At 37.4% G+C, this 23982-nt stretch overlaps 2 protein-coding genes across 2 annotated transcripts; both read left to right on the top strand.

The window, feature by feature from the left end:
- Positions 1-6293: 6293 nt before the first annotated feature.
- LOC102923555 (olfactory receptor 8U9) lies at positions 6294-7302 on the top strand. The gene is given in 2 exon segments (XM_016008017.2): positions 6294-6546; positions 6549-7302. Coding segments are annotated over 2 exon segments (942 nt in total). The 3' UTR covers positions 7238-7302.
- Positions 7303-15220: 7918 nt separating this feature from the next.
- LOC102923240 (olfactory receptor 5AL1-like) lies at positions 15221-16597 on the top strand. The gene has a single exon (XM_006989692.3). It carries the CDS (start codon positions 15509-15511, stop codon positions 16451-16453), a length of 945 nt encoding a protein of 314 aa, XP_006989754.2. The 5' UTR covers positions 15221-15508; the 3' UTR covers positions 16454-16597.
- Positions 16598-23982: the final 7385 nt, after the last annotated feature.

Raw genomic sequence — 23982 nt, 5'->3', positions numbered from 1 at the left:
GAAGTACAGACACCTAAGCAATGCTGAGAGTTGGGGACATAATCTCCCCAGGTAACATCACACAAATTGGTTGTCCAATACCCAAAGGTCAGCCATAAAAACATATGTACAAATCACATTATACAGATTTAGAAGGTATGTGTGTGTTTAGGAATATAAATGCAAATATGTGTATATAACAATAATTAGTGAAAAGAGAAACCATCAATTTGAAAAAGAGTAAGGAGGGTTATATAGGAGGTATTGGAAGAAGAAAGGGAAGTAGGAAATAATATCATTACGTCATAATTCTAAAAAATATAATAATTCAAAATAAATGAGCTAGCTATTGTGTAGCAGACTTACAGTATCAAGAAAGTCCACTAGTGTAGACAGGAATTGGAGATTTGTCTAACACATCCATTTTGTGAGGAGCCACTGAGCATCTATGTTGTAGAAATGCTAGGAAATTACAGGGCATTTGTAAAACTTTCTCTAAAGATGATAGAGTTTCTTATGACTTTGATTCAGTATTAAAAGATTCATGATGTACCAGGGACGCTACCTGGAAAACAGGACCCCAAGAAAGGCACGGGGATCGCCCAATGATGGAGAAATGGCTGAGATCTACATGAACAGCCTGGACATGAGTGGGAGTAATGAAGGGCAAGGGTCGAGGGAAAGAGAGCCTGTGGAAGCGGGAGATCCCAGCTGAATCAAGAACAGAGAGGGAGAACAAGGAATAGGAGACCATAGTAAATGAAGACCACATGAGAAAAGGAAGAAACAAAGTGCTAGAGAGGCCCACAGATATCCACAAACATACCCCCACAATAGACTGCAGGCAATGGTCTAGAGACAGCCGGAACTGACCTACTCTGGTTATGGGATGGCCAAACACCCTAATAGTCATGCTAGAAACCCCATCCAACGACTGAAGGATCTGGATGCAGAGATCCATAGCTAGGCCCTGGGTGGAACTCCAGGAGTCTAATTAGCAAGAAAGAGGAGGGTTTGTATGAGCGAGAATTGTTGAGACCAAGATTGGAAAAAGCACAGGGACAAACAGCCAAATGAATGGAAACACATGAACTATGAACCAATGGCTGAGGGGCCCCCAACTGGATCAGGCCCTCTGAATGAGTGAGATAGTGGATTGGCTTGATCTGTTTGGGAGGCATCCAGCAGTGGGACCAGGTCCTGTACTCATTGCATGAGCTGGCTGTTTGAAACCTAGGGATTATGCAGGGATGCTTGGCTCAGTCTGGGAGGAGGGGACTGGACCTGCCTGGACTGAGTCTACCAGCTTGATCTCAGTCCTCAGGGGAGGCTTTGCCCTGGAGGAGGTAGGAATGGGGGGTGGGCTGGGGGGAAGGGGAAGGGGTAGGAGGGGGGAGAACAAGGGAATCCATAGCAGATATGTAGAACTGAATGGTATTGTAAAATAAAATAAAAGGAAAAAAAAGAAGGGATCACAAAGTAAAAAAAAAAAGATGTATGATGCTAAAGCAAATACATAAACAATTTTGTAAGTACATGCATATCCTTTTTTTTTTCTTTCTTTCTTTTTTTTTTTTTTTGCACAAGACTGTAAGATCAAAATGGTTGTTGAAAGTTCTGGGTATATGGAAACATGATATAATGTTTCAGAAAAGCAATAAAATAAATTATCCCAAGAAACCAGGAAATGTTTAAAGGGAAGCCATGCATGATGTTTGGGTTCCTAGAGTTGGTGGCCAGATTGACAGGCCTTGGGTGGAGAAAAGAGAAGAGCTAAACATACACAAAATGAAACCCTGTGAAATGGTGAATATGCTGCACTTTCATTGAAACATATTTTTAGCAAAGAAAAATGTGGGTTCAGTAATCCTTCAAGATTTGGACAGCCACATCTCTATATATGAGGGTATAATTTTAGATATTTTCATGTGTTCTATGGCAGTTCTTTTTTATTGTTGTTTTTTTCCAGTCAGGGTTTCTCTGTCATGTTTCAGCCATGTCTCAACTGGAACTCACTTTGTAGACCAAGCTGGCCCCAAACTCACAGAGATCTGTCTGTCTCTGCCTCCCAAGCGCTAGGAGCACCACTACTGCCCAGCCTGTGGCAACTTGTAACAGATTTTCAACGCTTGATCATGGCTTATGCCACCATCAAGCAGATTTACAAACTAGAGTGTAATTTTCTTTTTCTTCTTTGAAAATACTCTCTTAAATTGAAGACTGATCATCATTTCTTCATATCAAAGCAAATCATATGAGACTGAAATTTTCCTTGATTTGTATTTTTCTCCATGCATTTAAAAATTCATATTCTGTGCTTAAAAATGGTATAGAATGAAATGCACGTGTGCGCGTGTGTGTGTATGTGTGTGTGTGTGTGTGAGAGAGAGAGAGATGCTGTGTGTGCACACGTTTGTGAGTGCACATGTGCATACAAATGTGAAGGTAAGAGATCTCAACTTTAACTTCTTTTCACCTTATTTTGAGATAGATTTCCCAAAAGATATAGAGCTCTCAGTTTGAGCTACACTGACTGGCCAATGAGCTTCAGGCATCCTCCTGTGTCTGTGCACCCAGTACCTGGATTACAGATGCATGCTGCCACTATTCCTGCCCCTAATGTGGGTATTTGGGATCTGAACTCAAACCTGTCCATTTGCTTGGCCAGAAAGTACTTTAGGCATCAAGCCATCTCAAGAAATCCTATAACGCAATTCCTTTGTATAAAATAAATTGAAAATAATTATCTAATAAGTATTACTTGTCCTATAAACATCTCAAATTAAAACAAAGAAATAATTCATTATCTGAAATCATCCTGAGATACTTAAATACATTAGTTGGAAAGAAAATTATTGAAGTATATTAGTTGAAGATGTGTTACACTTATTTATGCTGTGGAACATCATTTGTTTTAATGATGCAAAGATGTGTTGCATTCTTTTATGTTGCATTTGTTTAATTCTGTGAAGCTGTGTTACTTTGCCTGTCTAAAGCACCTGATTGGTCTAATAAAGAGCCAAACAACCAATAGCAAGGCAGGAAAAATAATAGGCGGGCCTGGCAGGTAGAATAAATGGGAGGAGTAATCTAGGACAAAGGGGGAGAAACAAGAAAAGAAGAAGAGAGGACACCAGGGGCCAGCCAAACAGCTACTCAGTCAGCCACAGAATAAGAAGCAAAGAAAAGATATACAGAATAGAGAAAGGTAAAAGCCCAGAGACAAAAGGTAGATGGGTTAATTTAAGAAAAGCTAGCTAGGCACAAGTCAAGCTAAGGCCAGTCATTCATAATTAAGAACAGGCTTTTGCGTATTTATTTGGAAACTTGGTAGCAGACCCCCAAAGACCAAAGAGTAGAAGAGTTAATCAAACTAACTACAGAAAATCAGAAACTGCCTATTGTTGTTTGCATAATGTTTTATCAAATATGATGTCTATAAAGTCATTTATGTTTTTTTAAAATTTTAAGTTTTCATAGAGAAACATATTAAATCATGAGATTTGGTAGCAAGAAAAACTGCATATGTTAGATTATCTGGTGTATAGGAAAGTTCCAAAAGGACAGGCAAAAATATATGAAGACACTGCACTTGAAGTACAATACTGATGAAACAACATTGATATAGTTCATGTGTCTGTCTTTGTGTGTGTGTAAATGTGTGCATGTGCATGCATGTGTGTGCATGTTTGTGTACATCAGTCACAAAGAAATTGACATGATCTAAGTGAGTTGACAAACAAGTTGGGAAGCAATAGTACTTTTTTATGTTTTCTCAATTTTTAAATTTTATTTTAAAATACAATTCAGTTCCACATATCAGCCATGGATTCCCTTGTTCTCCCCCTCCGGATCCCCTCCCCTTCCCCCCAGCCCACCCCCCATTCTCTCCTCCTCCAGGGCAAAGCCTCCCCCAAGGACTAAGATTGATCTGGTAGACTCAGTTCAGGCAGGTGCAGTCCCCTCCTCCCAGGCCGAGCCATGCGACCATGTATAAGCCCCAGGTTTCAAACAGCCAACTCATGCAATGAGCACAGGACCTGGTCCCACTGCCTGGATGCCTCCCAAACAGATCAAGCCAATGGACTATCTCACCCATTCAGAGGGCCTGATCCAGTTGGGGGTCCCTTAGCCATTGGTTCATAGTTCATGTGTTTCCATTCGTTTGGCTATTTGTCCCTGTGCTTTAATCCAACCTTGGTCTCAACAATTCTCGCTCATATAAACCCTCATCTTTCTCATTAATTAGACTCCCAGCGCTCCACCCGGGGCCTAGCCGTGGATCTCTGCATCCAGTTCCCTCAGTCGCAATAGTACTGTTTAATTAATGTTATTTTTAAAATATATATAAATGCAATGAGTGTGAGCATGTAATGTGTCTCATATAAAGATTACTTCATAACTACGTCACAAGAAAATAGGAGAAATATTTTAGCCATGCAATGGTGGAGTTACTGGTGCGGATACCCTAAACACCTTTGGATCATTACCTGTGCTCTTATCATATTCTTTTCTTCCTTTCTGGGTATCCTTTTTATTTGTTTGTTTTTTTTCCATTTTGTTGCTTTTTTTTTTTTTTTTTTTTTTTTTTTTTTTTTTTTTTGGTTTTTCGAGACAGGGTTTCTCTGTGTAGCTTTGCGCCTTTCCTGGAACTCACTTGGTAGTCCAGGCTGGCCTCGAACTCACAAAGATCTGCCTGCCTCTGCCTCCCGAGTGCTGGGATTAAAGGCGTGCGCCACCACCGCCCAGCTCTATGTTGCTTTTTTTATTGAGACTGAGTGTAAGGTAGCCCAGATTGGCCTTTCTATATATAAATGGGGGTGACTTTGAATTCCTGATTCCTGCTGCCTTCACTTCTCAAAATCCGGGATTACAGGCATGCATCACCACACTTTGATCCTTCCTTCTGACTATCCTTATCTCCCACTTGTACATTATCTGTACCTCCTTGGGACGGAAGATACACAAACATAATGAGGATATAATCATGAGATGTTCTGGACCTTGTTAGAAAGCATATATTTTTGTTGTTGTTGTTTTGTTTTTGTTTTGAGACAGGGTTTCTCTTTGTAGCATTGCACCTTTTCCTGGAACTCACTTGGTAGTCCAGGCTGGCCTCGAACTCACAGAGATCTGCCTGCCTCTGCCTCCCGAGTGCTGGGATTAAAGGCATTCGCCACCACTGCCCGGCCTAGAAAGCATATTTTTGAATTCCAGTTGTCTAAACTACTTCAGATTCTAAACCTTTTTGAGAATCTTCTTTTTTATTTATAATTTTACAAGAGGTTAGTGTTAAAAAAAGAAAAGAGAGAGAAATAAGTAGTCTATAAAGCACATTATGGTGTCTGTTATCATGCTACCCATATGCATTTCTAAGATAATTATAAACATTTGTAAGTGACTCGAACCCATAGGATAAAGATTCTAAACAGTGAGGTGTCAAGTGGGATGATCCAGGAGAGATAAAGAAGACAAAATAATAGCTGGGACCAGGGGCTTTTGCATAAGCTGATGACTTATTCCAAGTGAGTTTATTAAAATGTACAGCATCCTGTGTACTATTTACAGTGGGAGGAATGGGCCAAGGCCAACAGCGAGCTAAATTAGACAAGTTTCCAAAGAGAACACAGGATACTTCTGACACAGTCACCTTAGGACTAACAACCACAACCCAAAGGAAAAAGTCAGTTTCCTAGAAAGTGTAGCCTTTAGTCCTTCAAGGCAGTGACTTCTGACCTAATCTGGGCTTGCCAAGTCTGCCTGTAGACAAGAACAAACAACTAAAGCTCACTTTGTCCTTTTATCGGGGCCTTTGAAAAAGCATAGGAGCTATCTGACTGCCAACATATAATTAGCTATCATAATTTCTGTAGGGTATATAGTAGGTGTAGAAGTAAAGAGAATTCTGTATGTTTTTTATTGAAGCAAAATTTAGTTTATGTTTTATAGGTATGGTATGCCATTTGGAGTAGATTAATTTTTATGATATTAATGTCAACATTTTCTGATAAATATTTGTCTTAAATATTCAAAAGATTAATGTTGAGTTGTAAATAATAAGTAGCAACCTTAGGAAAAGCCTGGAATGGTTCCTAACCTGCTCTCAGTTTAGAGTGAGAGAAATGTCTCCAAGAAAATACCTCCTCATAATCATCTCTTGCTTTGACTCTAAAAGGATTAATCATTTTATAATTGTACTATAATTCTCATGTTAACAATGTAATTGTGTTTTACTACATTAAGATAAAATATTCTTGTCCCAGTGTTGGTTTCATTCTTTTCTATTAATTTGCACATCGATTTCATGAAGAGTCATGGCTCAGACAAACTGCACCCAGGTGAGAGAATTCATTCTTGTGGGCCTCACAGATCGCCAGGAGTTGAAGATGCCCCTTTTTGTTGTGTTTTTATCCATCTATCTTTTCACAACAGTTGGCAACCTGGGTTTGATTCTGGTCATTAGAACAGATGCAAGGCTCAACACACCCATGTACTTCTTCCTCAGCAACTTGGCTTTTGTTGACTTCTGCTACTCTTCTGTCATTACACCCAAGATGCTTGGGAATTTCTTGTACCAAAAAAAGTGATATCCTTCAGTGCATGTGCTGCTCAGTTAGGGTGTTTCCTAGCCTTCATGACAGCTGAGTGTCTGCTACTGGCTTCCATGGCCTATGACAGGTATGTGGCCATTTGTAACCCTCTACTCTACATGGTCCTAATGTCCCCAGGAATTTGCCTTCAGTTTGTAGCTGCCCCCTATTGCTACAGCTTCCTGGTGGCACTGTTTCATGCCATCCTCACCTTCCGCCTCTGCTATTGTCACTCCAATGTCATCAATCACTTCTACTGTGATGACATGCCCCTCCTCAGGCTAACTTGCTCAGACACTCGCTCCAAACAGCTATGGATCTTTGCCTGTGCTGGCATCATGTTCATATCCTCTCTTCTCATTGTTTTTATTTCCTATACATTCATCATTTCTGCCATCCTGAGGATGCGCTCAGCTGAGGGAAGACGCAAGGCTTTCTCCACGTGTGGTTCCCACATGCTGGCAGTGACCATTTTCTACGGAACTCTCATCTTTATGTACTTGCAGCCCAGTTCTAACCACTCTCTAGACACAGACAAAATGGCCTCTGTTTTCTATACAGTGATCATCCCTATGTTGAACCCCTTGATCTACAGCTTAAGGAACAAGGAAGTGAAGGATGCTCTGAAGAAATTAATTATCAGTAGAAACCAAACATTTCTGTCATGAAATTAAGAAAATTACTTGAATAAATAATAATGGACTATGTGTTCCATCTTTTTCCAATAAAATACTATTAACATATCTCCTTATTAATATATTGTATGTGTGTAAGGAAAATGTCTTTCCTATATAGAGAAATTTTCAGTGTAGAATATATATATTTGCAATAATTTGAAACCCATTCTTTCATTTCTGAAATGAAAATAAACAACAAAAAATTATTTTGGTGATAATAATTTATATCTAATTTTCCTTTTACAAGTGAAAAAAATATTTGAAATGGTAATCTTTTATTTTTATTTTTTAATTTTAGTTTTAAGATTATAATATAATTACTGTATTTCTTCCTTCCCATTCCTTCATTCAAACACTTCCATATACCCTTCCAAGTTCTCCGTCAAATTCATGGACTCTTTTTACACTAATTGTTGTTGTTGTTGTTGTTGGTGTGTGTGTGTGTGTGTGTGTGTGTGTGTGTGTGTAGCTATATTTTTGTCTGTATGTTTTCAGGGATGACTGTATAGCCCTGGACAACTGTTAGTGTACTATTCCATAGAGAAGACCACCTCTTCTCCTCTCAGCTTTCCTTAGTTACCTACAGATCTTTCTGCAAAGTTAAAACCTCATGGACTTTTCTCCATCCAGTTTGGAATGTTGGTTAGTGTTATCCTTGTTCAGCTCCTGTTGAGGAAGTAATATTGGTGAGATTCCATGGGTGTAGTTTCTGATATTACTTGAAGATACACTCTCATGGCAAACTCTTGGATTCTCTGGTTCTTACAATCTTTTTGCACACTCTTCCCATCTTTCCCAGTGTTTCCTGAGGCTTGGATGCAAGAGTGTTTTGTAGAAGTATTTATTGGGACCAGAATCCACTACTACACCCTTAAGGTTATCATGTCAGGCTGGTGTAGTTCACAGGCATCATAATTGCATGGGACTGTTGGTTACTTTCCTTCTTTGGAATGTTGCATAGTACTTTCTGGTACTATGAAAGCTAGTCCTCAGAGGGAGGCATTCATGTCAGTTCTACCTCGTGGGTTTTAGAGTTCTGTTTATGAAGTGCGTAGTGTCACCAGCAATAGAGACATATTTTTTTACCTGTTGGGGGAAACCAAGGGCAATAGCAACAGGCTGTATGTTTCAGGAGTCCATTGGACAGCCCTAGCTAATAATTGAAAGGAGACTTCTCATGTGTGCCATTGAGTGATCATTGGTTCTTGGAGGGAGCACTGCAGTGGATATCTGTATGCAGTGAATATGTTGCTCTGGTTAATAAATAAAGTGCTATTTGTCCAGTAGCCAAGCAGGAAGTATATGTAGGACAAAAAGAGAAGAGAATTCTGGGAAGAGGAGGGCTGAGTTAGGAGCCACTACCAACCACTGCCGCCATGAGAAGTAAGATGTAATGTATCAGTAAACCATAAGCCATGTGGCAACTTATAGATTAATAGAAATGGATTAACTTAAGATATAATAACTAGATAGCAAGAAGCCTGAGCCATTAGGCCAAACAGTTTAAATAATATAAGCATCTGTGTGTTTATTTGGGTCTGAGTGGCTGTGGGCCCAGACTGGACTGAAGATGACTCCAGCTACAGAGCACTTTTAGCCCAGTTGAGAAAATTTTATTAAAAATATAAGTGTGTGTGTGTGTGTGTGTGTGTGTGTGTGTGTGCGTGCGCGTGCACATGTGTGTATACAGAATAACATGTATAATTTTTTAGTTAAATAGTTAATGTTATGATTCCTGTCACTTCTTCAGACATCCTTTTGTTATTTTGCCTGCCTACCCCCTTTTTCTATATTTAACTCCATCACTATCCCTAAAAAAGTCTGCTTTTTCTCATTTCCCCTATCTGATCACTTAAATTTCCTTTATTCTACTTCCACCATATTCTGTATACAGCTCCTTTCCCTGATCAGATCACTTGTACCCTGCTATTCTTTACTCTGTGACTATTAATGTTTATATGGACAGAGGTAGAACTCACAGAAATGCTCAACTATTTCTCCTACTTCAGTACTTTTACTCTACACTAGTAATATTCCATGTGAAAAGAAACACTGTAAATTTTTTCCTCTTTTTCTAATTTCTTGAAAAAAAAATATGAAACTCTAAAACTGTCTTGTCTTCATGAATTTAACAAACTGTGGTTATTGATGACAGTACTACTACATTCCAATTCCATTCATGTCAAGGATTGGTTAGCTGCCACACCAACTCCAGTGTCGTCCATGTGACATGAACAATTATGTCAATAATAGAGGACGGGAGATACGTGTCCCATGGGACTAAGCTCCCTGGAGGTCCCTGGCAGAGTGCCTGTGTTATGCCTCCTTCTCGAAGGAGACGTGCTTCACAGATCATGAGCTCTCTGGGCTATGGGTTCTGTATAACTGCTTTTCTGATAATGTTCTAATTAATCTATAAAACACAGCCAAAATTAATGAATGCTTGAGTTGTAAACTATGGAGGAAAGGGGAAGCTGGACATGGACCTTATTTAGATATAGCAGAATGAACTATTCCTTAAAGACCTCAAGCCTCAAGCCGGTAGATAATAGAAAATATAATATAGTTCAGGCACTTCTAGGAAATAAACACTCACCCACTAAGAATCCTTTAGGAATCCCAACTAAAGTGATTTATGGCAGAAAACATTATCTCATAGGAGGCAGATGGTGGGCACCTCTGTTGAGGAATTTCAGCATGGAAAACTAAAGGACTACAGCAGAATCCCTTCCCCTTACAGGTGTAAAAGTACAAGTGTCCATATTCCAGCAGGTAAAAAGATTTTATATTAGAAGAGATATATGGTAAAGAACTGAAGAAAGACTTAGGGAGGATCTGCAGCATCAAAATTGGCTAAATGGGTCATGAGAACCAGAAAAGTAGAAATGAATAATAAACTAGTGAGCAGCTGAGATAAAGATGAAGGACACAGCTGCAAGAAGCCTACACAAGTCTAGGAACTGTACTAAGTTTAAAAAACACAGACTGCTCTTTGGGTTGTAAAGTTCTTGTGAGTGAAGGGATATGTCTAGCGCCGATTAGTAACTGTGTGCTTGATGTTTTTTAAAGATGAGGTAATTGAATTATTGCCAAGCTCTTGTTGTTCCCTGTATGACTTGATAGTTTTCTTTTCTGTATATAAACTACTGATTTGCAGAAGTAAAATTGCAGCAGATTCAAACCACTTTTGAGTGTGTTGTCTGTCTGTCAGTCACCGAATCCTTGCCTTCCTGACTACCCAAGCCCTGATTCTCCTACGGTCGTGGTACTCCCGGTGGGCGAGTCTGTGGCAGTTAGCTCTTTCTATTGTCATAAGTGTTTTGAGTAGACTTTACAAAGTAACTCTTTAGGTAAAATATTTTAATATGACCCTTAGTATGTGTTATATAATTCCCATTCTATCTTTTAAAAAATATAATTCAAAGATAGAATCCCTATGGAAGGACATCATATTTTAAGCAAATGTACTCATAATATTTGAAACAATAAAGACCATGTAGCCAGTAGCAAGAATTATCATACCCAGATGAATCAGCCATTTCTTATTAAGGCATGGCATGATAGCATAACAGAATGTAATATGGCTTTGTGAAAGAGCACCATGTCTCTATCAGCATTCTTCTATAATCAAAAAGAGAAAATAATTTTGAAAACTATAAAGTTATAACTTGTATGTAATTTTTTAAAAAATTAGTCCAGTGCAGTTTCATGAACTATGACAGGAAACATAGGGGTCCTGTAGACAATAAATTAGTTACTAATATTTGCCAGTATGAGCTCTGAACTCACTCCATTTCCATTGGATTGAAAGTCCCAGGAGCATGCAAACAAATTTGCTTTACCTCACAAACAGTGAAGTCATAGCTAAAGATTCTGAGCTGATGCAACACGTGTCTTTTAGAATGAGCTACAAGCAAACCTGTTCACCACTTGCCTAGAGATAAAGACAGAGAGAGATATCTCACTTTTACAATACTGAACATTAATTTCCTCTTTCTAAAATGAATACTGCCATCCTCTCTTGGCAGCACATACATGATGTGTGAACATATCTTCCTATTGGGCTGAAGTATTTTTTTTAAATTTTGTCTCCATATGAAGAAAACTTACACAATAGAAACTGAACATTTGAGTCATATCATCATGCTTTCAGGACAAATCCAAACCCAGTGTCACTGAGTGGTAGTGTGTGTTAGGGCGTCCTCCTTGAGTCAGAAAATACCCACTTTGCAATGAACAGCTTAAGTATCATGAAGAACAAGGTATCATGTGCTAAGTTTTCAGTCTCTCCAAGGGCCTAATACCTAGCCAGAAACTATACTCTCAGAAGACAAATTATTGTCTATTGAAAAAATTACCACTTTCCTCCCAAATCATAATTACATCAACTGCAATTCCCTTCAGGGTTGTAACAAACCTTCATATGAACTTGCATCTTCTACATCTCAAGACTTGTAGGCATTCTGTGAGATGCAGGCTCTGTCTGTGGAGGCGTCGACCCAACTAGAAGAACTGGATTTGGAGCCTTTCCTTATTAATTTGTATGTTTAATCATTATTCTGGATCCAAACTGGATCAGGTATTCTTTTGAGTTACTCAACAGGTGGTAAGAAGTGCACAGAAGAATGAGATGTAAGTCATCACCAAAATCAGGTGCCATAAATTTTAAAGGTTAATCAATATGTTCCACATGCCCAGATCAAGAGAAATTTCAAAGGATGACATGTATGAATATGCTGGGATTGTTTTATTTATTTATTTATTTTTATTTATTTATTCATTCATTTATTTATGTTTGTTTTTCTGAGACAGGGTTTCTCTTTGTAGCTTTGTGCCTTTCCTGAAACTCACTTGGTAGCCCAGACTGGCCTCGAACTCACAGAGATCTGCGTGGCTCTGCCTCCCGAGTGCTGGGATTAAAGGCGTGCACCACTACTGCCCGGTATGCTGGGATTATTAAACTACACTTGGCATTCATATATTTTACTTTCTATTTAATGGTAAAATTTATTCCTACTTTGCTCTAATTATTCTTAATTTGAGGTATGTTAATGATATTCAGCACTTTGTCATCAGATTTGATTCACAAGAATTTGGAGGGTTTAAAATCAAGAGAGTGGCTGGGCTGAGAGATTAATGAACTTTCTTTTATATCTAAAACAAGATTTGAGCCTTCTGTGACTGTTCTACTGGAAAGGATTTAGATACGGTTTAGGACTATGAGAAAATTGCATTATACAATGAACACTCTTACATTTATTTGAATGCCAAACATTTATAATGAATGTGTGATAGTACTGAACTGACAGAGAAAGCAGATGTTCTAGTTTGTGCTTTCATTGGAACCAGAGGCTCTAACAGAATTGAGGAACAGTGATTTTTCAAATCCCTTTCTGTCAAAGTTCTAGCTCAAGTTTATGTATGGGTAATATGTTAAATCTGAAAGACACAACAAAATCAGAGGCTATTTTCATAGCTGACAGCACACAGACATTCATATAGTGACATTCACAGTTCATAGTTTCTACAGGTATGTCTGAAACATACTCTGTGGACACTGTCAGCTCCTTTACTTCTCCATATTGAAAGAATTATTCTCCTTGCATTTCCTTCAGGTTGGTGTAATGTGATGTTCTCTGATGGGACAGCTTCAGACCTCTTGATCTTTAATTTCCTGTTTCTTACAAAATTACTGCCAGTCTTAATAGTCACTTTTATTTCATAATTCTGTATTTAAGTGGTGTGGTTTTCCTGACTGAAGTATGATGAGACAAAAATAATTATCTAGAAATTATCTGTCAAAGTATTCTTAATGTTTCCAAAAATGAATCTGTCTTTTGTCTATCTATTCTATCTCTGTATGTTTCTATCTAGCTATCAATCATCTATTTATCTACCTACTATCTACCATCTATCATCATTTTGTCACCTATTCATTTATCTCTCATATATATATCAAATGATGGCTCATTTATCATTTATACATATATAGTTATATTTATAATGTATGACCATTTTTGCTAGGGTCCCTGAAGTTTACTTATAGTAGATAGATATAGCATATCACAGTGTAAAAAAAGACAATATAGAGTCCCATTGATTGGATAGTCACTTATTGAATAAAGAAAGAGTAAAAAATGTTGGAGATATTACAAGTGTTTAGTGATTTTCATAGCTGTGAAGAAATTGTATAGCGCATTGATGACTCTCCAGGAAACAGACCCAGTAGAAGGAAGAAACTTTCTGTGAGGCATCCCAAGACGCCAAACCATTTTACTACATTTATGGAAAAATAGAGCTTATCAAGTTTCCCATATCAAAAATAAAATTAAGAATATTAATGGTTGCTTATTGCGTACTTAAAGTAACATTTTTGTTTTTTTCAGACAAAATCATTGATTTCATTTTTATAAATTTGTTCATATATACTGACAAAAATACTTAATATGATGACTGATTGATATTATATAGAAAATACATAAAGAGAACACAAAAATCAAGATCATAGTTATCTCTCACTGGCATGCTGAGTATTGCAACTAGGTCTGTCCTTAAAAAATACAAATGAACATTATACAAACAGAGCAGTTTATATATAGGAATATATATGTATATACATACAATAACAATTAATAAAAAATGATATGAACTTGAGAGGGAGCAAGAAGGGTATATAGAAAACTTTGGCGAGAAGAAAAGAAAGAAGAAATGTTGTAATTACATTTTAATTTCAAAACAGAAAGGTAAAATAATTAAAATCTTAAGAAATTAGAAAAAAAAAAGACTCTAACCTAGTGGTATCTTTATAACTTTTTGTTCAGTTTTTAGGCTAGAGGAGGATACATGGTTAGATATCTATCTATGTTTTAAACCTGCAGAGTGTGTGAGTGTGTGTGTGTGTGTGTGTGTGTGTGTGTGTGTGTGTGTGTGTGTGTGTGTATGTTAGCCTAACAAGCTACTAGGGCATGAGACAATCAAATGTTCTCCATTTGATTATTATGGAAGCTATCCTACCTCTTGGATCATATGAAGTATCAATAGCTCTTTTGCTTCCCAAGCAACAGCTACAAACCTTCAACATGTCCTAATAAAATAAGGAAGTCTCTGGGTTTTGGAAATAGCGCTGAGGCTTTTAGAAATTTTTCAGGTATCATTTCAGTTCATCTTTTCCTTTGTAATCCAAAATTTTAAAACAAGTAAACCTTCAGGCCTTTCCAGAAATCAGTGATTTTTTTTCCTTTAGCTATGGACAGGGACCTGGAATAGTATTGGTTATAATTTCTAATATAAGTGTCTTCAGGGTCACATATTCTCTCCTAAGCATTGCAGATTCTGTATCAATAAGTATACCTATTATATACACTGTCAATCTAGTAGGCTGGTGAGAAGACTGGGATGATACTGAGAGTAGGGTAAGTGGAAACAGTACGACCTCTGCTGTGCTTAAAAGAAGAATTGTAATCCACCATCTTTCCACTGACCAGAGAGCAATCTAGACAAACAAAAGTCAAAAAAATATTGATTTTATTTTGTTCCTTCTGATGCCGAATGCTTGAAGGTATATGATAAACCAATATTACTGAATTAACTAAAACATATTATTTATCTAAATTAGAAAAACTATTCATGAATATGCATGTGTGTGCATCTATGGATATTGGATATATTACTTTTAAACCATTATTGATATTCTTTCTTCTTTTTTGAAATTCATAAATACCACACATAGCAGAAGGAAATTCAGAGCAGTTAGATATATATATAAAAAAAGAAATTATATAAATGTTCCTAACTGTATGCCCTAGAGAAATATTTGGTTAATACTTTGTCTCAAGGCCTTGTACACTACCATTTCTTAATGGTAAGTATTTTTATACACAGAAATATTTGATGTATTTTTTAATGTTATTGCCTATAGGCTCTGTGGAACAATATTTATTCATAGGTTTTCTTTTTCCAGTTTATTGTGTACATGCTACTTCAAGATTATTATTTCAAGTAATGAAGCAGTAAATGTAGTTTTGAACTTATGCTTTATTCCCTGAAGAATTTCTGGTCTTTGAGTTCCTATTTAGTCCATGTCAAAATTACCATGCAAGCAAAACCCTACAAACAGAGTGCAAACCACAATTCTCTTTTGAGTGAAGGTAATATATTTGATTCCTCTCTTTTAATATAAACTTGAATGGTTTCCTACAGAATCAAGATCACTCAGAAGGTACCATCTGGATTCGTGATCATATAACACTCTTCATGTACTGAATGGCCAAAGGCAACCACTCAGCAGTAACAGAGTTCATCCTCTTGGGGCTTACAGAAGATCCTGAACTTGAAGTCATTCTCTTTGTAATCCTTCTTATCATTTACTTGTTTAGTGTCATGAGTAACCTAGGATTAGTCTTGTTAATCCAAATCAGCCCTCAGCTTCAGTCCCCCATGTATTTCTTCCTCAGCCATCTGGCTTTTGTTGATTTCTGTTACACCTCTTGTGTCACTCCAAATGCTCTGGTAAATTTTCTGCGTGAGATTAAAAGCATCTCGTTTTATGGATGTGCAGCTCAAGTGTGTTTCTTCACCACATTTTCTGTGTGTGAAGTCTTCCTGCTGTCTGTAATGGCCTATGATAGGTATGTGGCCATCTGCAACCCTTTGCTCTATGTAATCATCATGCCGAGGAGACTCTGCTTTCAAATCGCCATTACCACATACCTTTATGCATTTGTCACAGCACTTATTCAGACAGTGACAACGTTCCTTTTGTCTTTCTGTGACTCCAACCTAGTGAACCAGTTCTTCTGTGAGGACATTCCTCTCATGGCTCTAGCTTGCTCAAGCACTCAAGTCAAGGAACTGATGTTGCTAAGCATGGCTGGGTTCAACATATGCTGCTCTCTCCTCATCGTCCTCGTCTCTTACCTATTCATCGTGTCTGCAATCCTGAAGAAGCACTCAGGGGAAGGGAGACAGAAAGTCTTCTCCACCTGTGCTTCTCACTTGTCTTCTATTGCCATATACTATGGGACAATAATTTTTATGTACTTACAACCTGAATCTAGCCATTCCCTAAATACAGACAAATTTGCTGCTGTGTTTTATGTAGTGATAATACCCATGCTAAACCCATTAATATATAGTTTAAGGAATAAGGAGGTGAAAAATGCATTAAAGAGAAGTATAGAGAAGATTCCTCTGAGTATTAGTAAATGATCCAAGTTACCAGTGTGTCTGAATTTGCCTGGAATCAAAATGACAAAAACCACTAGAAGAAAACAGAAATAAACATTTTTCCCTTGGGCTTAATTTCTCACATATATATTTTTTCTCACAATTACTTTAAAATACTGTGACAGAAGGAGACAAAGTGCTTGAGTAGGTTTAATTGCAATTTGTTGAGAATTTCATACATGTGTACACCAACACTGCCTTCATATCCTTTTCAGCGCTCTTTCCCCATGCTTCAACTGTGCCCATGGTGTAGCACACTGGAGTCAATATGTTGGTTTAATGATTTTTTTTTAAAATTATAGTCAATAAAATGATGATGATTTGATATAGGGTGTTTTCAAAATGATGTGATATTAAAACTTTAATGTGAATTGAAAGAAATGATCAAGAAAATAAATGATGCTGGGAGGAGATGGGGAGATAGGGATAAACCATTCATTCATAACTTTCTGTCATTAAATTCTGCCAACAATTTACTGTCTGGCTCTGTGGAAATCTGGTGTAAAAAAAAGGAAAGAAAGAAAAATGTTGTATTTTACTTGTCTCCCTTCAGTTTTGTAAGTCATGATAACTAGAAAAACAGTCAACTTGTCACACAGCTGTTTTGTAATATGTTTTGTTTCATTCGGTCTGCAAGATTAACATAACACCTTTTACCTAATTCTGCTTATTTATACAACAGTGGGTAAAGCATTTGTTTCTTAATAAAATGACTGCCCAGCTCATTTTGCATCTATGCCCTCACTGAGTGTCAAAATAGTTGCTTTATATAATGTAAAACTATCAGTAGAAAGATAATAATCTGTTTTGTAGCCATCATTTAAATATAATAAGCATCAAAGCACTTTGAACAATTTAATGAGGAAATATTTCCATATCTGAGAAAGAGCGGTTATCCTCAAATTTGATCATCTCTACATTCTATACCACTTAAAATAAAAAAGAAGTAATATATTTTATGAAGATTAAATTTAAAATTCCTGCAACTTTTAAGGTTGTTTTGTCAAGGTTTTACAAATAGTAAAAACTAAGCTCTACTGCATGCTTAATGTGTATCTGATTTTGTAGTAATAGTTTTATATCTATTTACTCCAGATATTTGTAGAACAATAATGCTGTGACAGATATGAACAGTTTCATTATAAAAAACAAAGAAATCAGCAGAGACATTTGATAAATGGTACTGTGCCCATATGTATGCTTACAGTAATTAATCAATCATTTTCAATTTTATCATATAACTTCACATCACCATGAATTTACAAATTTCTATATAGTGAATTAATCCATGAACTATATTATTGTCCTCCAAAGAATCAAAAAAGTTTTTTTTTTTTTTTTTAATGTTCACAATGTCACAAGTATCCACAAGGCAGAGAGTAGCAGATCCTCAGTTTGGAGCAGACACTTGCATTTCATAATACTGCCAATCATATTATAACATGAAGTTCACATGCATTCATGTGTACCCCCAACACACACACACCACAATTTCTTCAAGACACTTAATGACTCTGATACACATTTTTAATCTGTAAAATAAAGCATTATATGTTATATAATCTGTAAGAATACTCTGTCTTCCAGATCACATATAGTTCAGCTTTCCCTGGAAACCTGGAAACCAAAAATAACAATCAAAGTAACATTTCTACCTTGGAATTTCTTCTACTCTCAGAAGTTTTCTCTATTTTCTATTTTTTAAAGAGTGTGTGTGTGTGTGTGTGTGTGTGTGTGTGTGTGTGTGTGTGTGTAAGTGTTTTACCTGCCTGTATGTCTATGCACCCACCACATGTGTGCCTGGTGCTTGCAGAGGCCTGAAGAGGGTTTTGTGTACCCTGGGACAGGAATTACAAATGTTTTTGGCCAGTCTGTGGCTGTTGGGAATCTAACAAGAATCCACTGGAAGAACAGCCAGTGCATTTAACTATGAGCCATCTCTTCGAGTCTATCTCCCACTTTCTCTTAATTTGTTTCTTTCTCTGCTTAACAGCAACATGAAACACTTAAAGTTTAAGTAGCTAACAGTTTTGGAAACATAAAATAATAGAACAATAAATATTGAAAATAAAGTGGAATAGCACAGGGTAGAGGAAGCTTATACAAGGTACCAGACTACAGAATCAAAATGTAGAGAGCTTTTTCATACAGAAATGACTCTTATCAAGTTGCACAGAACATCAATCTTGAAAGTATGGCAAATCTAGTGACATAGTGTCCTTCATAGGTAGAATTGATGTTATTCATCCATCTGCTCAACCAGTCCAAACTAACTTGCCTCATCCTCAGCACACATCTCAGTAAATCTGGTAGATTTGATTTTCTCAGTGGAGAACACTAGACCTGCATCTTATCATCTGACATGTTTCTTGCATTTACAATGTTATCTTTGATGAAAATAATAACCAATGGATATCTGTGAGCTTGCAAATAATATGACATGCTATAGTGTATCCTCTAACACATAGATGGAAAATATCTGTCCACATTCTGTGATAGAAACGTAAGTTCTTCATGTGACTGGGTTGGTTATCCTATCCCACCAACAAAATAATCTCAGTTATCTGATTCACTAGCAAAAGGAATAAAAGGTATCCATGTGACAGTCATGCCTTTCATTTATGGAACTTCTGTGTCTCTAGGAAAATTCTATTCTTTGGGAACCAAATTGATAACCAAGAAGCATTTGGTTTTAGAGGCAGAAAACAGTTTCCTCAAGTGAATCATTAAGGAGAATGAGAGGGACATCACTCTTATTTCTTTCCTTGGTCAACTACCTTTTATTCTAGCTGTGAGTGGGGAGTACAGTTTTAGTATAATCTTCCATGTGACAGTGTATATGATAAGTGATTAACAGTTATATGAATGTATATTGCTGTGAAAAGCATCTCTCATCCTGAAACCACAATATGGAGAAAAAGGCAAAAATAATGCATACAGTTGGCCTTCAGGTAAGGATGCCACATGGCTGATATAAACACCAATCCTGAACAGAAATGTGTGCTGATTTTCATAAAGACAGACAGATTATGCCCTTAAATATGAAACATATTTGATGATGTTTGCTTCTCACCAGCTTACTGTAGGTATCATTAAGTAGTAATGATGTCACATAAAAGGCTAAGAAGTTGACTTTGCTGAAGGAAGGTCATCTTACAGTACACAGCTGGAGTTTCATAGCAGTTTGCTTTTGTTTAGGAGTTTGGATACCTTCTCTGCACTCATGCACAACTAGCATTTTTCCATATTACACAGTGCATGTTTTATATTAATACAACAATAATTCAAAAGTGGTTCAAAATTTAGAAAGATACACAGAGTTTATGACTTATCATGAGTCATGCACAGCTTCTGTTTTGGGCCATGCTCCAAAGCCTTATATATGGTTCCACTTGTGAATTTGCATCAGCTAATAGGTTACTATAAACTAGCTGATCTAAAACAATTCTTCCTTGCAAAATTGCCTCAGAGCCACACGATGCCATTGACCAACAGTATAGCTTGACTCTGCTCCTGACAAAAGCAGGTAAGTAAAACAGGAAGTTAAAACATACTACTTTTTTTCTGCTTCAGGACAAGATCTTGGGTTTCTCAGGGTGGTTTCAGACACACGCAAACGCACACGCACATAAACACACACACACACACACATACACACACACACACACACACATCAGGAGACAACCTTCAGTTTCTGGACCTCTTTCTCTACCTCCAGAATGCCAAGATAAAAATGTTATTATGGTACTTTTAATCAGAGTTATTAACTCATCCAACCCACTGTAATTATTTAGAATACCATTTTCAAATGGAACACAGAGAACTTCATATCCACATATACTTATATTAAAAATGTTGCCCATTTTCTAATAAAAGATCTATGTTGTTCTAAATTTAATTACTAAGGCTAATGTGTGATATCTGGACTGATCGTGATCCCATAATTAATTATAATGCTTTAAAAGGCTAAATATGGGGCTAGATAGATGGATAGACAGTTAAGAGAAGTTGCTGCTGTTGCAGAAAAGATTCCCACAAAATGGCTTGTTACAAGATATTTGATCACACTGTAAAACTCTGAGACTGTGTTTTAAAAAAACAACCTTAGATTGATCAGGGGGCAGAGCCAGCCAAGAGTTGACAAGAATTAGCCATAGAAAGTACAGAGGACACAGCAATACAGATAGATAGACACAAGAAGGAGTGTGGAGCGACCTAGGGATTTTCAGTCTTTTGGTTTGGGACAGTCGAAAGGATCTCTGTCTTGCTGGGTTGCTTCTCAGCTTCTCTGATCAAGCAGGTTTTCACCACAACATCTAACTCCTGAGCCTTTATTGGTAAATAGAACTTAGACTAAAACAACATTTGGCAGTAGAGCAAGGACCAGCGGGACAGAAATCCCTTGGCCACGGTCTGGGCAGTGGGTTGCTGACTGCAGGCCATGGGTCACAGACAATAGTTAAAATATCAGTAGCTTCAGGTGTGGCAGCTATGCAGTCATTTAAAAAATTGATGTCTCAGGCTCTTAGAATGCCTCTGCTGCAGATTCTTCAAAAATCTGCATCCAGGACCACTTCAAAGCAGCTAGCCGAGATGGCCCAATCTCAAAGACTACTCTACCAGGACTTCAGATAAACTCTGCACTTTCCCATCACACATAGTATGGACAACAAAGGATATAGCTAGCTCTTCCAGGACTTGGCCATTATCCCAATTTTCTCAGGATCTCCTAAAGATGCTGACATCCCCCAGACAACAGAAAGTAATTTTAACAACATGACATCTACATTCCCAAGAGATTCAGTGGATGGTTTTGGGGCATTTGGTGGGTTTTTGGATGTTTGTCATTGTTTTGGGTAGTGAGTTGCAGGTTGTTGTTCATCATATTCAGGGAGGAAACTAAAAGGAGAATGGATTAAGGGATTTCTTTCTTTTTTTTCTTTCTTTGATTCTTTTTCTTTCCTCTAACCTTCTTTCTTTCTACCTAGAGAGAAAAAGGTGGGGAAGAGTATAGGAATGGTAAGATAAAAGAGCACATTATTGAATTTACTAAAAAAAAACCTCCTCATTTCAAATATTTTATATTCATATAGATTTTTGTATAATGATACAAATTTAAGATCATTTTGTTACAACCTACTATATATATATCCTTCTACTCTTGTTTAAGGTTTTGTATCTATGAAACTCATTTAAAAATGTAAAGTTCTAATTCTTGAAAGCTATTATTACAAACAGTTTAAGATAATTAAGAAATGCAGGTTAGTAGTTAGTCATCTATAACAATCAAATTTGAAGTCATGTTAGACATGTTTTCAAGGTTAAACAAATATATTTTAGATAGATAGGTAGTCTGCAAACACTTCAGAGATCTATAAAACATGACATTTAACATGTTTTAATGAGATAAGGTTTTTCATGACAGTAAGATACATCTGCTCCTGGAAGCACCAATCCACTTTAGAGAAGACGATGGACATCAAAGAACCTCCATATAAAATTTGCTTTATGTGGAACAAGTCTGACTGGCCTCCTACTCACATCACCAGGGAGGCTACCTGGAAAACAGGACCCCAAGAAAGACACGGGGATCACTCAATGACAGAGAAATGGATGAGATCTACATGAACAGACTGGACATGAGTGGGAGTAATAAAGGGCAAGGGTGGAGGGAAAGAGAACTTGGGGGAACAGGAGATCCCAGCTGGATCAAGAACAGAGAGGGAGAACAAGGAATAGGAGACCATGGTAAATGAAGATCACAAGAGAACAGGAAGAAACAAAGTGCTAGAGAGGCCCACAGAAATCAACAAAGATACCCCCACAATAAACTGCTAGCAATGGTTGAGAGACAGCCCGAACTGACCTACTCTGGTGATGGAATGGCCAATCACCTAATTGTCGTGCTAGAAACCCCATCCAATGACTGAGGGAACTGGATGCAGAGATCCATGGCTAGGCCCTGGGTGAAGTTCCAGGAGTTCAATTAGCTAGAAAGAGGAGGGTTTATATAAGCATGAATTGTTGAAACCAAGGTTGGATAAAACATAGGGACAAATAGCCAAACGAATGGAAACACATGAACTATGAACCAATGGCTTAGGGCCCCCCAACTGGATCAGGCCCTCTGAATGGGTGAGACAGTTGATTGGCTTGATCTGTTTTGGGGCATCCAGGCAATGAGACTAGGTCCTGTGCTCAGTGCATGAGCTGGCTGTTTGAAACCTGGGGCTTATGCAGGGTCACTTGGCTCGGCCTGGGAGGAGGGGACTGGACCTGCCTGGACTGAGTCTACCAGGTTGATCTCAGTCCTTGGGAGAGGCTTTGCCCTGACCTGGAGGAGGTGGGAATGGGGGGTTTACTGGGGGGAATGGGAGGGGGGAGAACAAGGGAATCCGTGGCTGATATGTAGAACTGAATTGTATTGTAAAATAAAATTAAATTTAAAAAAATTGCTTTCAATATGGCAAAGCTAGCCACTGGGCAGGAAACTATCCTTGCCTCTACCCCTGATAGTATGCTATCCATATTGGTCCAGTAGGACACAAAAGAAGGAGATGGCTGAACTTTGCCAAAATGACATGGGACAGTAATTCAAAAATCCTGCTTCACAGAAATATCTGTTAGATATTCTAGGCCTGTAGGCCCAAAATGGATGCCCTATCATTGTAGAGGTATCTTGGGGTAGAGGAATATATGACAACTATCTTTGTCATATAGTTTTTGAAGTGGCTTGTTGTGCCGTTTGTGTTTGTTCAGGTAATATTTTATCCTCCTCAGGTCTCTGATAGGGTTGAAGACTAAATAGCTATAGTTTTACCATTTTCTTTTACCAAATTCAAACACAAACAAACAAAAACTTCCAAAAGAAATGTAAAGAGAGACATAAAAGTATAAGTTGTTTATTGAAAAAAAATTTAGGGTCTAAAATGGTATTTTTAGGTTTGTAATGCTAGTTAGGATAGCGAGTGGTTTATGTATAAAATTTGGACTTCCCAAGATAGTATAGATAAGAGAGTACTTTCTCCAAATTTGCCAAACACAAATTGACCAGATGTTGTAAATGTAATTCTTACCCGATAATCGTTCTTATTGTATATAGTTTTTCTGTGTTAGAGTTAAAATATTTCCTTTTTATTTAGACAAATGGGGATGGAAATGTTGTGGGATACTCTTTTAGTACACTGTGAAGATGTGTCTCTGCCAAGACACCTTCTGATTGGTTTAATAAAGGGCTGAATAGCCAGTTGAAGGGCAGTAGAGAATAGGCAGAATTTCCAGGAAGAGATAGAAACTCTTCAAATGAGAGAAGTGGGATTCACCAGTACGAGATGTGGAAGTCCAACATATAGTATGGAGTAGAGGTAATGAATCATTTGACAGAATGTAAAACAATATGAATGGGTTAATTTAAGTTTTAACAGCCCATTGGGAACAATCCCAAGCTAAGTCCAAACTTCCATAATTAATCAAAAGTCTCCATGTCATTATTCAGGAGTTGGTGGTCTACA

Source organism: Peromyscus maniculatus, chromosome 4 (assembly GCF_049852395.1).
Source record: "Peromyscus maniculatus bairdii isolate BWxNUB_F1_BW_parent chromosome 4, HU_Pman_BW_mat_3.1, whole genome shotgun sequence".
Classification (NCBI taxonomy): Eukaryota; Metazoa; Chordata; class Mammalia; order Rodentia; family Cricetidae; genus Peromyscus; species Peromyscus maniculatus.
Note: the sequence above shows the minus strand (reverse complement) of the source record. Positions and strands in the feature narration are given on the sequence as shown.

Excerpts from the sequence above, each read along its gene's own strand:
- LOC102923240 (XM_006989692.3), top strand. The coding sequence starts at position 15,509 with ATGGCCAAAGGCAACCACTCAGCAGTAACAGAGTTCATCCTCTTGGGG.